This window comes from Lepidochelys kempii, chromosome 4, assembly GCF_965140265.1.
Source record: "Lepidochelys kempii isolate rLepKem1 chromosome 4, rLepKem1.hap2, whole genome shotgun sequence".
Taxonomy (NCBI): domain Eukaryota; kingdom Metazoa; phylum Chordata; order Testudines; family Cheloniidae; genus Lepidochelys; species Lepidochelys kempii.
In genome coordinates, this window is record NC_133259.1 from 62,611,604 (window position 1) to 62,628,715 (window position 17,112).

General features: G+C 44.4%; 1 protein-coding gene across 2 annotated transcripts in view; it reads right to left on the reverse strand.

Moving 5' to 3' along the window:
- The window catches only part of SPMIP2 (sperm microtubule inner protein 2), a 66,632-nt gene that overhangs the window by 9,911 nt on the left and 39,609 nt on the right, over positions 1-17,112 (reverse strand). For both annotated transcript variants that reach the window (XM_073341499.1, XM_073341500.1), the window contains exon 4: positions 1,789-1,951. In XM_073341499.1, the coding sequence (XP_073197600.1) occupies positions 1,789-1,951 (163 nt within the window). The remainder of the gene's footprint in view (positions 1-1,788; positions 1,952-17,112) is intronic.

The window sequence follows — 17,112 nt, forward strand, 5'->3', positions numbered from 1 at the left end:
GCATAAATTGAATGGTATCAACAGGAGCTGTAGATCAGTACACTTGCAACACCCAGGTAGAAGGGTCAGAAAGTAGGAGACGGTGTGTACATCTGCCAAAAAACCCAAACGTAGACTCTCTAAGCCTGACCATGAATAATAAAACTGATAAAAGTATTCAAACCAGACTAAGGCAGTCAAGGCTTGGGGATGTAATTTTTCACTATTAACCTCAATTCCATGATTTGACACTTGCCAACAAAATTCAGGATTTATTTCAAAACTGTGTCCTGAAACAACAAAATCCTAATACTTACTAGTGGCAGATACCTGGTTTGAGACTTATTTTCCATGAAATAAATGGCAACTGGAATTACAAAGCTGGTGATGTACCTTATCTACTTATTTATTGAAGACCACTATTATTTTTTTAAACCCCAGTGGGCTGCAATTGATAGAACTACTGTGGACTATATGCTAACTCTGGTGTAAACAAAGAAATATTGTGTTTTAAAGAATAGCTTTTCCCTCCAGTACAGGAGACATGATAAAATATAGCTAGGATGAAGTCAGTTCAACAACCAGTGATGGATTAATATATTCTTGTTGTTCTGTCTTCTGTAATACACAATTGAAGGAAAAGCAATGGAGTGAAACTAAAAATGAAAGAGGATTTTAGATGTGGGAAAAGGTAGCTGGGTGGGTTGGGAAACAAAACACAAGACTCTGACCTTATGATACTTCTGTTCCCAACTAAAATTAGCTTAATTGCTACATACTAATAATCCTCATGCTGAAAAACTACCCTTGTAATATGTCACAGTCAATCTTCTGTTTGGCACAATCCCAGGACTAAGACAGTCTAAGAATTACAAGTATGAACTGCATGTTGTCCAGAGAGCCCTCAAGATCAAGACAGCACTCGCGAGCTTATGAATGACTGTCTCAAGCTTTTAAAAATAAATGCAGTCTCCTATAAACGGAATTTTGGAGTTATAACAATCCCATGGTGATCTGGTAAAAGCCTTTATGACAAAAGGAAAGTTCCATTGCTCCCTCTATGAGAGAAGAGGTTCCCGTACAGAGAGCAATCTGTTGCCCTGTTACGGATGGAGTGAGAATGGTTTTCAGCTGTAGAAGAATAGATTCACAAGTACTTTTTCATGGCCTTTCCCCTACCACAGAGTGCTGAGGTGATTGGGGTATCCAACTTGAATTATATGGAAAGAGGACTGGAGCTGGTATCTGAGCAACAAGAAAGTGGGTCCCCATTCTGGAACTGAATTCCAACACTGCGTATAACCATTTCGTTTCAGATATGAACTGTTGGGCAGTTTTATTTTACTGTTGTACCTCTGTGGCCTAGGAGTGTGTGCACACGCACACAAAAAAGCCTAGACAGTTAATCTCCTCTTGGTATTTGTTTACTTATCACGAACAAACCAGTAATGCTTTGGCGTCTATTAGTGTTACAACTATTCCTGTGTTCCTAGAATACTGTACGCTACAGGTGCTAAGACTTGTTTTGAGATTCAATATAGGCCCTAAAAACCTGTATAGGGACTGGCCTGCTGATGCTGATCACTTTAGTTCTAAGCAGGTTTATTTAGCTAAACTTTCTTCTGGAACAGAGTATATGATTCCCCAGACAGCAAATTGTTCCCCATTTAAAAAGTGTTGCCAAGTCCTACAGCACCAGGACCAATTCTAAGAAGCCAGCCTCCTCCTTCCATCTATCATTTTCTTGCCACTACCACAGTCTCAAGTTTAAATTTTTCAGCTATACCGCTGTGAGGGAAAGTACTGTACCTTTAACCTTGGAAGCGCAGATCCCCTTGATGACCAGCTGTCCCTGGTCATTGCAGCCCATTTGCTCTTTGCATGATAGAAGTTGTCATAGTCAGTGCAATTCCAAGCAAGCCTGCCCCTAGTGTTGCAGCCTTGTAGATCAAGAATACTGGGTGGAGGCTGCCTAAAATTTAAAAAGAGGGAAAATAAATCACCCCTGAAGGTAAGAAGTTAGTTTATTCCTGGTGCCACTGTTTTGAGTATTCTCGTTCAGAAATCTTTACATAAGATTTTGATATCTCTAATAGGAAAGGGTTATTAATTCTAAAGACTTGTTGACCAGGGACTTCTGACAAGATTTCTTCTATTAATACTTATGCCTATTCTTCTTCCCCAGAACAAAGAGGAATACAGAAATACGTCAGCTTGTTGCAGTAGAGGATGTAACTTGTGGGTACCAATGTTTCAAGCTATATAAAGTAACAGTCTAGTATTTACACTGTACAGACTAGGCCCACCTAGGGCCAGTGCTCTGTTCTGTTATGCAGGACTTCCAAGTTAGATAACCTGTCTCTTTTCCCTAGCTTGCAGGGAATGGGAGTAGTACCTCATGCTACTCAATGGTAAATACTTATGTGACAGATGCAGAGCTGATATGTAATAGTATTATGACTAATGCTATGTAATTTTATTAACACTGTGACTTGGTCAGTAAGGGGAAGTGTCTTAGGAGTAATGGAGGGTTTACGCGCCTATAATATGTGAATTCAGTGCGGTCTGTGTATGAAAGCGACACAATGGCTTTCCAGAAAAGAACACCCATATATACACTTTAAAAACAGTGGAGCAAGCTGTTAGCTTCAAGGATCCTGTCTCAAACAAGTTGCAAACCTTGTTTTGCTGAAGCTGGGAGCTTGGTGATCAGAAGAGGGCTAAACAGTTAAAACTTTCACTTGTCAGAACTGTCCAGGGAGACAGACGGACAGAGAGGGAGTCTTAAAAAGCTGGACTTTCCCAGGGCCAGGGACACCTTAGGAAAAAGTTAGACATGTACAGTCTGGTTTATTGTTCTTAAGATAAAATATATTTTTCCTCTGAATGCTTTTGTTCTATATGAATAAAATTTTGTTTTAAGGAAGCTGTTGGTCACTGATTACCAGTTATTGTCCCAAAGGGAACAGAATCGCAGAGTCTGGGCATAAGTCAAACCTGCTGTGGTAAATCATGGTTGATGCACAGTAGATTGCAACACAGGGGCAAGTCTGATAGTGGGAGCATTGTGTGATTCCACTAGAGGCCTGAGAACTAGAGTAGGTGCACTCAGACCAGGAGGGGTCTGAGGTGCAGTCAGCCTGGTAACTTTGACAACCTACACACGTGCTGTAGTTAGTGCCTCTAAGCCTTTGTCTTCATTACAAAATTTGATTGGTAGGACACACGTGAAGAATCAGATTAACTAAACTGATGCAGACCACAACTTTGCCCTTAATGTAGACAAGGGCAAGCTGTGATCAGCACTGTTATCAACCAATCACGGTTGAACTTCAGGAGCTGTTATCCTATATTTGTGTTCAAATACTCGTTAAGGTTACCATAACTTGTCACCATGACACAGTTTACAGCTCGTCCTTGTCTATTCAGACTGCAAAATCCTTGCTCAGTAATATCATGGCTAGCTTAACTTTTCCCTCCTTATATTCTAACATAATCAGATTTTGTAGTGAAAACGAGACCTCAGACTCTTAGGGTATGTCTACATTGCAATGTAAGCCCAGGGTTAGTGGGACTTGAGTCAGCAGATCCTGGGTTAGAGAACCCAGGGCTTGAGCATCCACAATGACTGTCAACCCTAGATTAAGAATTTTCTAACCTGGGCTCAAATCTGGGGCACTAGTGTCCAAAGTGCTGCATGTAGACACAAGTCAAACCAACTGTATTCCAGACTCCTTTTTGCCCTCCCAAAATGTGGCCACTCTATCCCTTTGATTATGATGCAGCGTGGGAAAACTTGACTGTCCACGCTGTACGTTATAGGAAGTTTGAACAACCAGCCAACACATCAGCATCATTTTGGTCCACATTCTCCCAGCTACCAGAGCCAGCAGTGTGGATGAGGTGCCTTTTGAAGAACTCTCCCTTGTGATTTCACTCCTGTTTCAGGAAACAGGCAGATACGCTGGGGGACATTTTCTGACCCACTGGAGGCACCTGACAGAGCTTCTGATGGAGCAGGAGGAGGAAGACACAAACATTGCAAATTCAAACTGATGCTGCTTATGATACTCTGTATTGCTGCTGATGCCCCCTTCGCAGACCGGAGCTTCTGGAGCAGGGCCACAAGCACACACTGGTGGGACCACATTGTCATACAGACCTGGGGTGGCCAAAAATGGATCCAGGACTTTTGCATGAAGGAAGATACATTTGTGAACCGTTTGCCTCAACCTTTCTACTATAAAGACACCCACATGAGGGCAGCCATGCAAGTCCAGAAGCGGGTTGCTATAACTGTCTGGAAGCTGACTACCCCAGATTGCTACAGGTCCTTTGCCAACCAGTTCTGTATTGGCAAGTTCACTGTGGGTAATCAGGCATGTGATTTATCTCCAAGGAGATGGGCATTAAAGATATTCCTGAAATAATAGCTGGGTTTCAGAAGATGGAGTTTCCAAACTGCTCAGGGACCATTGGTGGGACTCACGTGCCCCTAGTTTGCCCTCCTCAACGAGCACATGAGTACATAAACCACAAAGAGTACTACTCCATACTACTCCTCCAGGCTCTTGTGGACTACAGAGGTTGATTTATGAATGTCAACATGGGTTGTACTGGAAAAGTTTGTGATGCCATGGTTTTTCACCTCTGGGAAATCTATACTCCTGGACAAGCTGGGACACTATTCCCACCAAGTGACATTGTAATAAATGAAGTTACTGTCCCCACAATTGTTCTGGGGGACCCTGGGTGTACCTCCTTTTGCTTTGGCTTATGAAACTGTACCCTGATTTCAAAGGCCTGAGCAAAAGGAGGTTTAATTAGACTCTCAGCAGGTGTAGAATGGCTGTTGAATGTACTTTTGGCAGATTGAAAACCCACTAAAGATATTTAGACAGATTCCAGTGTCATCAATGCTGTGTGCATTACTGTGACTTGCTGTGCTCGCCAGTCTTTGTGAAGCCAGAGGTATCCATTTCCCCCTGAATGGGCCTATGACAGCAAGGGGCCACTGAATCAGTACCCACAGCCAGAAAGAGCACCTACTACAGCTGGAGCTGCATGCATCAAGACGACAGAAGTCAGGGATGCTTTGTGACCCCACATTTTGGATTTATGTGGCTGCGTGGAAGAGGGAGAATAGTGCCTTTATGGATGTGCTTGTGGGGGAGAAGGATCTGATAGATTGTGGTGGGTTTTCATTGCTGAGGGAGAGGTGGGGGGTTGATTTCCATGCAATGTATTTATGAATGACCTGATTGCTTATCAAACGGAGAGGGACATTGATTCACAGTATGGACTGATGCAAGGAAGTGATTGATGTATGGATTGATGTAACTAACTGTACTGAGGAATAGTCCCTGATCATGTGTTTACCTTTATTTTAAATACACATTGTATGATGTGATGCAGTGAAAGCAATAAACTTTCTTGATAAAATAAATGGTTTATTTATAAATATGGATTAGAAAAACACACCATTAACCCATTGCCAGGCAGGCCAGCTGCCATTATCACACTAAAACACCTGTAACAACAACAAACCCTTAAAAAGACTCAAAACAAATCATAAAGTGCATGAACAAGTGAAAACAGTGAAACTATGTACAAGATAAAACCCCCTACTGTTGAATGTCCCCAGGCCCCCCATTATCCTTTCCCTTCCTTCCATATTTGCTGTGCACTTAGTGCCAGAGGAAGGAGCTCAATAGGGAAGACTACATGGGGCACAGTTGCCCTGCCCTGCTATTCATAGGGCCTGATTGCATGGGTCACCCAGCCATGGATTTGTCCCAGCTGTCTCTTGACTGCATCACAGGGTACCATGGAGGGGACTCAGGCCATGGTCTGGGTTATGCGGCAGGAGCCGATACACTGTCAGCCATTAGAGATGTCAGCTGTTCAAACAGCTCTTTCTGCAGAGCTCTGTCATCCTCCCTTAGCTGCCATTCTTGTTCCAGGAACTGCGAAGCAAGAGCCTGCTCTCATGTTGAAATCCTGTCCTCAAGCTGTGCAGCCAGCCTGAGCCTTTCCTCCTGCCTCTTGCCATGACTTTCCTCCTAGTTGTAAATCCCTCTGTCTTTTGTACTGGACCTGCTTGTTCGGTCTCTCCAGAACTTCAACCAAAAGTTCATCATGAAAACGCTTCCTCTTGGAATGGACAGTGAAGGTCTGCTGATCCAGGTTTCTGCTGCTGTGTAGATAAGTGGTGGAGAGGTACCGCAGCTAGTAGAGGTTGAGGGGCTTTGCAGTAGGACAAGACACAGTGGGTTACTGTCTCAAACTGCTCAGTGCAGGAGTACAGAAAAAAATCCCAGCGGAATTCCAAGGGCATAACATGTCCAAACTGAACTTTGGTATGTTGTGAGAAGGATGTTTCAGACCACAGAAGTTCCCTGAGCACTGCCAGTTTAATTGCAGAGACAATGGTCAGTTAAAATCAAAATGGCTTCCCCATGCCAAAAAAATTGCAGAACAATTTGGGATTACAGGGGAGGGAGCACTCTGTGGCTGTGCTACAGAAGAGTTTTCTGTGATTTCAGGCCTTCCACATTTTGGAGGACATAACATTTCTTCTTAGAGTGCTTGCTCATGTCCATTCCAGTAGGGGTGTGCGTGTGCTGTATGCACTATCATTGGAAGGTTTTACCCTAACGGTACCCAGCGGATCGGCTGTGGAGCCCCCTGGAGTGGCACCTTAAATGCAGTGTGTATATAGTCCCCTGCTGACCTGCTGCCTGCTCAGTTCCGTCTTGCCAGAATAATCTGACAAAGGGGAAGTCCCACAGTCGGAGAGCTTCCTGGCACAGGGGAGAGGAGCGAGCACCATCCTGTTTGTTTATACAGAGCATCGCTGTGTTGTCCATCACTGAGACACACTTGCCCTGAAGATGGGCCTGGAAAGTCTGGCAAGCCAGGTGAACAGCTCTCAGCTGTGACATTGATATGCAGCGATTGTTCTGGTTGTGACCACAGGCCTTGAGTTCTGATACTGCCCACACCCATTGGAATGGACATGAGCAACACATCCTGAAGAACAATAGTTACGAGATGGTAAGTAACTGTTTTTTGTGGTGCCCCATTGGCAAACAAAGATGTTATTCCAAGCTGCAAGTGGGAAACCAGCCATCTATAAAATCAAAGTATTCAGATGTATAGTGACTGAACAGTATGAGTGGAGTAAACTAGTCAGCTGCAACACTGGCCTTGGAAAAAACACCTGTGATGGGCTGTTAACCCATACAAGCCTGGAAAGGGTTAATGAGGCTAAAAGGGTCCAATTAACCAAACAGGCAACAGTTGAGGGGAATTAGATGGCCTAAGTAACCCTCAAATGATGACAGAGCCTGGCTGAGAAGGAATGCAGGGGCTAGAATAAAGCCAGGAAGCTGGCAACAGAAAGGGGCTGCAAAAGAAATAGTTCACAGTCACTCCCTGGGAGTAGGGAGGTGTGTTTGAGGCTATGGAGTTCAACACTCTACAGTTACCCGCTGGGAGGAAGGAGTTTGAGTTGGTATATCCAGAGGGGAGAGCCAAAAGCTGTAGGAAGGAGACCAGGGAAAGAGCAGCAGCTGCCACAATTGCCAGGTATAGGGCCTCTGGACTGGGAACACAGAGTAGTGAGCAGGCCTGGGTCCCCCTACCAGCCACAGGGGAAGTGCATGAGAAGACCACCTGAGACCATTGGTATGGAAAGACTTTGACATTCCAGAAGGGATAGTCTATAGTGACCTGGCTGACGATCCAAGTCAGGAAGACAGAGCACCCTGAGTTACAGGGAGTGAGAAAAACAGCAGTGCATGCAGCGAGCAGTAGAAGGGGACGTCAGACCTGACTGGAGATAATCCCTAGATGTGGCCCCTAGGGGTGAGTAGAGTGCCCTGTGACAACGCTCTTCCTCAAAATGTGACTACCTAGCTGATGTTCCTTCTACAGAAGAAGTTTGCAGCTAGCAGCCCTCAGGATTGGGTCAGAATTCAAGGGAAAATCAAGAAGGGAATTCAGGGAAATCAAGAAGATGCTGCATTAGCTTTCACATGGCTTAGTCTGTTATGACTGGATGCTTATACACAGCTCCACTGCCATCCTCCTTATCCTCTCTCCCTGGCCCCCTGCCCAGCACATTTCTGCATAAAATTTCAAACCCCAGTTGTATTTGGGACAAATGATTTTGTCACCTGTGGACTACATGGGCTACCTTTAACTAAAATGGACTAGATTTCTAAATAGAACACATTGCTACTTTCCTGCCACCCCAAAGTTGACTGTTTCCAGCTAGCTTGTTACACCGTTGAATGGTTATAGAACGGTGAAAGTCAAGGTATGGCAACATAAGGTCATCATGCACCACTGTTGACTCTGTGCTCGATGCAGTACCCAGTCCCCAGTCCAACTCATAAAATGGGCATGATGTTGGCAAGTTGCCCAAGGTATGCTTCTTGTCCCTTTCAGTACTCAGTCTTGAGCCACTTAATCTGCTCCCTACGCTGGTCACCAGTCAAGCACATTTCCAATGCTGTCAGCTTCTTTGTTGTTTGCTGGTATGTGTAGTCATTCCTGGTACTCTTACTAAAATCCACTGTTTTGCTGGCCACACACCAGAGATTAACCAAAAGCTGGTTGTGCTCCTGCAACCATGAAGCAGCATGCCTCACAGAGGACTTCTTCTGGTCAGCTTCCATTGTAAACACAGAAGGGTCTCCAAAGGTGTTTGCAGCTTGTCAGTCAGCAATAGAAGGGTTAAATGCTGACTTGCTGAGCTCCTGCTCTAAAGCAAGGGGTGTTTACATATCCCTGGAGTGACTTGGTGATTCTTGGGATAGAGAGGACAGAGGAAGTCAGCACATGGGATTGTGGGATACTTTTGGTGGCCTCCTAAGATCTGAGTCGGGCGGGGGGTGGGGGGGCTGTGTCTACACTGTAAAGCAAGAGGGTTTGAACCCTGGGTCCTGGCTTGACTGGGGCTCAAACCCTCCAACCCCTGCAGGCTCCTAGGACCCTGGGTCCAACCCAGAGTCTGAGAGATTTGTGTAGAGAAAGAGAGAGAAGTAGGATTTGGTCTCAAGATGAGTCTGAGCCCAGGTTTACATGGCAGTGTAGACATCCTCTTGGGTACTTACATGGCCCCCGTTATCTTAGTGTGTCAACTCCTCACAATCTTTAATGTATTAACTCTCACAGAGGTAGGGAAAGTAGTAGTATCCTCATTTTACAGACAGTTACAGAGAGACTAAGTGACTTGCTCAAGGTCACACAAGAAGTCTGGCAAGGGAGGGAATTAAATTCTCATGTCCCAGGTAAGTGTCCTAGCACTGACCATCCTTTGGACATGCTGCTCTGGTTAAAAAGATGGATGGTCATTACAGCTTAAACATCCAGGCAGCGATTTGCCAAACAGATATGTTTCTTCCATCCTAATGCTTTTTCATTTTTGGCTCACGACTTGCCAACAATATTTTTTAAAAGTTACTGCTGATGAATGAAATTTTGTAAAAAAAAAAAAAAAAAAATTGTTTTAAAACAATTCTGCAAGTGACTTGTTCTGGGTACTCTCTTCCCTGTTACTGTGTTTGCACAAAAATAGGATTTATCTTCTGTAAGAATTTACCTGCTTATTTCTCACCAGAAGTCAGCATCAAGAGATGACTGAGGTCCCAGAGGTTTATGACTTCAGGTGAGAGAAACACCTACAGAAGCTGATAACCAGCCAATGAGCAAAGGTCTGGGGTTTGGCCCCCCACAGTAGAAGCTCTCACTAGATGACTGGACCGAGTTGAGGTTATGCCCCATTATGGTAGGCATTGTAGCAACCAAAAGCAGGAGAATTGCTGTCTCAAAAAGCTTACAATCTAGTGCAAAGTACAACAGGGAGTTTGTGATGTGGGAGCTGGAGCTGGGACTTGGCCTCTATGTTCCATGAGTTTGCCATCAAGCATCCCTTAGACTGCAACAATGTTTAATCCCTGCTGATGGTTGCAGGATTCAGACTGTGTGACCTATAGGTAGAAGGCCCTCTTTGACTCATTCACAGTGACTCCTGTCCTGCTGCTAACAGTATGCCTTTGAAAATATGGATTGATAAGTTTATATATTAAATTAAGCTTGGCCTTTTTTGGAGCTGACACAGGCAGGGTTTTTTTTTAGTGTCTGCACACAATGGCAAAATCTCCCAAATATTGCTCTCTGACTCAAACACAGTCTGCCATACCTTATTCAGAAAGGTACAGCTCCCCTTAGCCCCACACAAATATTAAAAATGCAGAAGTAAAATAAATATTAGCAAATCATCCTGATACTACATGCAGGGTCCTTATACTATCTGTTGCACAAATATGTATATTTTTTTCATTCACAGGTAATCACCACAGCTTGAACCCACAACCTTTAGAGCTACAGTATAGACTTCTTACACTTCAACTAGAGGAGTTGTTGGTGGGAACGGGAAAGGATGGTGTTAACCTCTCCGTGAATCAGCCCACAAGGGCGAAGACGACGACACATGTTGCCAGTGCATTACATATTTCTTTGAGGGATAGCAGTGGAATGCTGGGCATCAGGCCTGGGTTTTTTTCATGACTGTGAAAGCAGACTGTGGTCTAGTAATTACAGGCAACACAGCCAAATGTAACAATAGCCACGTTTGGGCCTTCTGCCTCAGACATGTGGATGTAAATTATTATTATTTCCCACTTGAGCTAAAGAAGCAGTTCTCTTAGCATGGAAGTCCCAGCAGGGTCATAAGCTTCTATATGTGCTCTAGCTGTAGAGGTGACACTGTATCAGTGTGGATAACATAAGCACCTAATCTAGCATGTTTCTTCTAAAAGCCTTTAGCAATGTGGATGACACTTGGCTCTTGTATATTAGAGTTTGAAATAGTACCTAGAGCTCCAGGGCCAGCCCATGACATTTTGGCACCTGAGGCCAGGAGCTCAAATGACGCCCCCATGCCTCCTCGCTTGGGTCAAAACTTTGAAAGGTCTCATTTCTGCCTTCTTCCTGTTCTACTCCTCTCATGGTACTGCTCCGCTACCTACCCCAATAAAGGAGAACTAACAACTTAAAATGCCTTGTTCAAAAAATTTTAAGTAACACTTAACTTTCAAACGCCTGAACAGCAAATGTAACTTTTCTTGTCCGCATAGTAAACACTGGCATTTTTATCTGTTTGAATAATTAAAGTGGTGCTTTTCGTGACTTCTTGGTTGCAAAGATTTGAACTGCTTCCTGAAGGTCCACAGTCTGGGCCAGCTCATGCTCTGTTGAGATGGTTGCAAGGCCAACCAGGCTCTCCTGTGTGATTGTGAAGCGTAGATGTGTTTTTTATTAACTTCAGCTTGGAGAAGCTGCGTTCTCCACTGGCAACTGTTACAGGAAGTGTTAGAAGTATGCGCAGAGCAACAAAAGCATTTGGAAAGAAGGTGGTCATCTTATCTGTGCATATATATTCCAGAACAGCCTTTGGAGCTGATCCTGCTGAAATGTATCTTGAAAGGGCTTTCAGTTCATCACCTAAATCACTCGCATCAATGTAGGGCATGTCACCATGTGTCAACACTGTCTCTCGTACCCTGCATTGCTAGTGTAGATCATCTTCAGGTATAGTGAGGAGTTTTGGAAGATCATACAACATCCCAAATATATTGCTATGTTGCTTGAACTGCATGAAACGTTCTTCAGCTGACTGTATTGCACAATCTAGCACCTGGTTAAAGAATTCAACTTTGAGTTGTTGTTTGGGGTCTCTTATAGGATTATCCCGGGCCTCGTAATCAAAATGTCTTCTTCGGTGACTCTTGTATTCTTGAATGGGCAGGGAAATAGCTTCAGTATGGAGTTCCTCTGCCAACTTCTGTGCACTCCTCATAACATTTTGAAATCCCTCATCTGACAGGTAAGACTGTAGGTATGACTTTGCTTTGTCCAGTTGTTCCATTGCTCCAGATATATCAAGGTCAACACCTTGGAGTCTCTTGCTTACAACATTTATTTCAAACAGTATGTCATGCCACAAAACTAAGCCACACAGAAATTTGAAGTTATGTATGTTTCTGGTGATTCCATTTCCCTCTGCCACTGTTCTCCCACGAACAGTTCCTGTCATAGCATTATCCTCCATAATGGTAACTATGGCATCATCTATCTTCCCAATTTGGTGTTTGATAGGCTTTATCGCCTCCACTCGACTTTCCCATTGTATGGCACTCAGTGGTTTCAGTGTCAGAGAGGATGTTCCCAGATGTTGCTTCAAAATTTGCCATTGATGAGAAAAATACATACATGCTTTGAATTACATTAAAAAATTCAGCAGCCTCACTAGAAGCTGATGCTGCATCACTGACCACCAAGTTCAATGAATGAGAACCTGCATGGAACAAAAAAAGCTAGAGGGTTTAACTCTCAGATCCGTGTCTGCACTCCTCTGTTCTTTCCTCTCATGTTGGCACCATTATCGTAGCCCTGACCTCTTATGTCAGCTATCACAATTCCTGTATCTTCCAGCTTTTTAAGAAGCACATTTGTCATACCAGCTCCTGTAGTGTCATCAATGTCAATAAATTCTAGAAAATGCTCTCTGACAGTCACCATTGCAGGGACATTTTCACTAGGTTCTGTTGTTCTTACAAAACACACCATTAAAGTTATTTGTTCCAGATGGCTGATGTCAGGTGTGCAGTCCAGAACAACAGAGTAATATCTTGCTGACTTCAGATCTGCCACAATCTTCCGTTTGAAGTAACTGTATGATCTCATTTTGAATTGTTTTCCCAAGGTAGTGGTGTGTGTACATTTCTTGGGTGGTGACTCTCTTCTTAAATGTTCCTGGAGTACAGCATCAAACTCAGCCATCAGCTCCACAATTTTAAGGAAGTTTCCGTGGTTTGGCACATACAGCTGATCTGAAGTGCCACACAGTGCTAGGTTTTGGGTAGCAAGCATTCTCACAATGGCAATGAGCCTTTTCAGAACATTTTGCCAGTAAAAAGACTCTGATGCAATCTTCTCTTGATGCGGATCATCTATGGTGGCCTTTAACCTTAGTCTCCTCTCAAGCTCTTTCCACCTATGGAATGCTCTCTGGTGATCTGCTGCCTTCTCATGGCATGCCAGATTTCTAGCCAGATTTTTCCAGTCCTTTGTTCCTGTAGAACCCAATGTGGCTGGAACATTAGACTGGAAGAGTTTGCAACAAAAACAGTATGCAGCACTCTGGGTTTTTGAGTACATAAGCCATGGTCTCTCCACTTTGTCACCATTGGGGATTTCACGCCAGTAATGTGTTGGTTGGAAACTTCTATTTTCATTGTCTTTGGGGAACAAGTGAACATTCACTTGCTGTGGCCCATGCAGTACAAGGAAGTCCCTCTGCTCAAGTGGGTCCACAGTCCTGGATTGTCTAGACTTAAGGAACTAAACTCAGCAGCAGCTGTTACTTGCACCTCCACCACACTCTTCTCTGATCTACACTTTTCTTCAGGAATGTGCATGGTTACATCCATTTGAGATGGAGATATAGATGCTGCAGTAGCTGCCAGGTCAACTGCACTTTGACTAACTGGAAGATCAGGCATCTCCTCACTACTCACATCCTCACTGGGGCCGGAAGGCTCACCGTGAACATTTGTGTCTATGTATCTCAGGAGAGCTCCTTCCTGCTTAGATAGAAAAGCTTCCTTTTGCTTTCTTTCTTTCTTCTGAATGCTGCCCAGAGGGGCCTTTTCTTCTTTCACTCATGACTGCTGTTCTGTGCCAGCTATAGTGGCTCTCAACACTCAGTTGAAGGGGACAAATAAGCAGTCTGGTAGCAGGGCCTGAGTGAGGGAAGATATCAGCATCTTAAGGGCCTAACTGGCTCCTACTACTTCAATTGATTGCCTGTTCTCCTCAAGAGGGTTCAGGGAAGCAGCAGGAAGCAGGAAGCTCCCTAAGAAGCTGGTGTTAATCAGTCCAGGCTCCTGGGGGTGCTAGAGAGGTACATAAGAGGCTGCTCCTCCTCTCTCTCCCTGCAGCTCCTGCTGCTTTCTGTTATTTCCTCTCACCTTTTCTCCTGCCTGCCTGTTATGTCTCTTGTGCCCTCCTTCCTCCAGCACAGCACTCCACCATCTCTGTGCATCTAGAGCAGAGAGAATATATATGCACCAGCAGCAGACACAATTTTCTACACTCTGGGTCCTAGTGGCGCTTCCCCACAGTCTGGCACCTTAGGCGGCTGCCTCAGTTCACCTCATGGTTTAAGGCCAGCCCTGTAGAGCTCTAGCTGAAGTGACTGGATGCAAATTGTTAATTATCTGTGAGACTGATGAGTGACAGTGACATCCTGTGATAGGGTGTTCACCCGACACTAGCCCCAAAAGGGTTAATGTGGCTCAGATGAAAGAGAGAACCCCATGCACCACTACAGAGTAGGGACCGAATGGCTCGGCAGCAGTTCTGCAGAAAAGGACCTAGGGGTTACAATGGACGAAAAGCTGGATATGAGTCAACAGTGTGCCCTTGTTGCCAAGAAGGCCAATGACATTTTGGGATGTATACGTAGGGGCATTGCCAGCAGATCGAGGGACGTGATCGTTCCCCTCTATTCGACATTGGTACTGTGTCCAGTTTTGGGCCCCACACTACAAGAAGGATGTGGAAAAATTGGAAAACGTCCAGCGGAGGGCAACAAAAATGATTAGGGGACTGGAACACATGACTTATGAGGAGAGGCTGAAGGAACTGGGATTGTTTACTCTGCGGAAGAGAAGAATGAGGGGGAATTTGATAGCTGCTTTCATCTACTTGAAAGGGGGTTCCAAAGAGGATGGATCTAGTCTGTTCTCAGTGGTAGCTGATGACAGAACAAGGACTAATGGTCTCAAGTTGCAGTGCGGGAGGTTTAGGTTGGATATTAGGAAAAACTTTTTCACTAGGAGGGTGGTGAAACACTGGAATGCGTTACCTAGGGAGGTGGTGGAATCTCCTTCCTTAGATATTTTTAAGGTCAGGCTTGACAAAGGCCTGGCTGGGATGATTTAGTTGGGGATTGGTCCTGCTTTGAGCAGGGGGTTGGACGAGATGACCTCCTGAGGTCCCTTCCAACCCTGATATTCTATGGTTCTATGATTCTATGGGGTTAAGTAACCTGGAAGGCCATACCTGGGAGAGAGTTAGGCTTGAGGCAAGCACTGAATGAGCATGGAGCCCAGCTGAGCAGGAGCAGCAGGGCTGGTATAAGGCCAGGAAGTGAGGCAGAAGAAGGCTGCAGTGTGGAAGCCTGCAATTTCTCTCTGGAGAAAGAGCAAGAGGCAGAAACCTTGAGTAAAAGTAGAAGCCCTGGGATCCTGGCCCTGAAGGAAAGGTTTACCCAGAAGATGGGTGGAGTGGAGGCCTGATAAAGGTGGAATAGGAAACAGCCCAGGGATATGGCAGCAGGGATGATGCAAACCTTTGCCACTGATCCAAGGGTCCCTGGGCTGGAACCTGTTGTAGTGGGTGGATCCGGATTCCCCTACCAGCCACTGGGGAAGTCGCATAGCTTGGTTGGCATAGCTATTGCCAGTGCACTGAGACTTTGATACCCCAGAAGGGGAAAACTATAGTGACCTGGTCAGAGATCTGAGCCATGAAGAAGGAGCACCCCGAGTGACTGAGGGGAAGCGCTGCAACTCCTGGACAGAAGGGGGTGTCAGATTGGGCAGAGCTATTCCCCAGAGGTAGTCACAAGGAAGTGCCTAAGTGGTGAGTAGAGATCCTGTTACAACCCCACCCTCAAAGTATAATATGAAACTTTATTCTTTGGGCTTGTACTTCAGTGTATCTCCCATTAGGCTACAGCTATAGTACCATATGGCTGGCTCATCTCTCTTTTTTACATCATTGTGAGACTGCCTTCACTAGTATTCAAAATCACGTTATTCCTAAGAGCTGCCAACACTGAAATAAAATAGTGTAGTTCCTTTGGTTAAAATGCTGCTTACGTACTAAGTGTGTTACACAGAATTCTTGACATTACAGTTAGTAATATTTACAACTACGAAATATGTTCCCTAGAAATAATCTGTCACCTCTGGGGGAGGGGAGGGAGGAAGAAACTGCCATGGATGGTGTATGAGTCCACATTTTAGATGTAATCTGCTCTGACACACTCGGGTTTATCTGGTGTTGGCTGGCACTAGTGATATTTTAAAAAAATCCAAACCTGCACCCACTGCATTTGAAAGGCTTATTCAATATTTGATCACCCTAGCAAAATGAAAAGTTTACTTTGCAAAATGGAAGGCTTCACTGTCTGTAGTTTGACTGTTTAATAAGCTCCCTAGGCAAGCAGACTGCATCCAAGCTGTCCTAAAATGTGAAAAATGTTCCCAGTGCCATGGTGACATCACAAGCACAAAGCTGATAGCTGCTTATGGGTTCCAGCTGGGCTTCTGATTACTCAGAGGCAGTGCAGGCTAAGCAAATCCTATTTTCTTACTCTTCGGAAGAAGCCTCCAAAAGCTACTTCAGTGCCAAGGTCTCCTGACTGAAATCTCCCACTAGTCAGGGAAATATTGACCTACTCTGAAATATTTCCAATACAGTAACTTTCTATTAATTTTCTTAAATGCTGCATTGTTTCCTGTAGTCAGGTTGAACTAGATACCTCACTGAGTCCTTACAGATATGTAGTCCACTACAAATATTGCCTATTTAAATGGAGTGGGTCTATTGTTGTAAAAGTGGCTAATAGGTAAACATCAGATTTAATGCTGAAGTGCTATTTGAAAGGGAAAGGTGAGTCCTTACAGAAGGGGTTAACCACTACAGATTATGCTGAGTGGGATTGAAATAGGCATTGCAGAAGTAGTCCACTGAAGGGCATCAACAATAATTATAATGATGAAGACATCAAGATGTGGACATGTGTCAACTAAGTAACTGTGATCTTATTGGCTATAATCCTTGTCTTTCCTTTCCTTCAGAGTGTTCTTACTCTTGCTCATCTTGACATGTCTAAAATTAGATTGTAAGCTCTTCAAGGCAGGGCACCTGTCTGTGTTCTGTAAAGCATCCAACATAGTTTTTGGAGGCAGCAGATACAGCAATAAGGGGGGAATTTTGACAATCATTAGCATATTTTCTCAGATTGATACAATGGATAATTGCACTAGA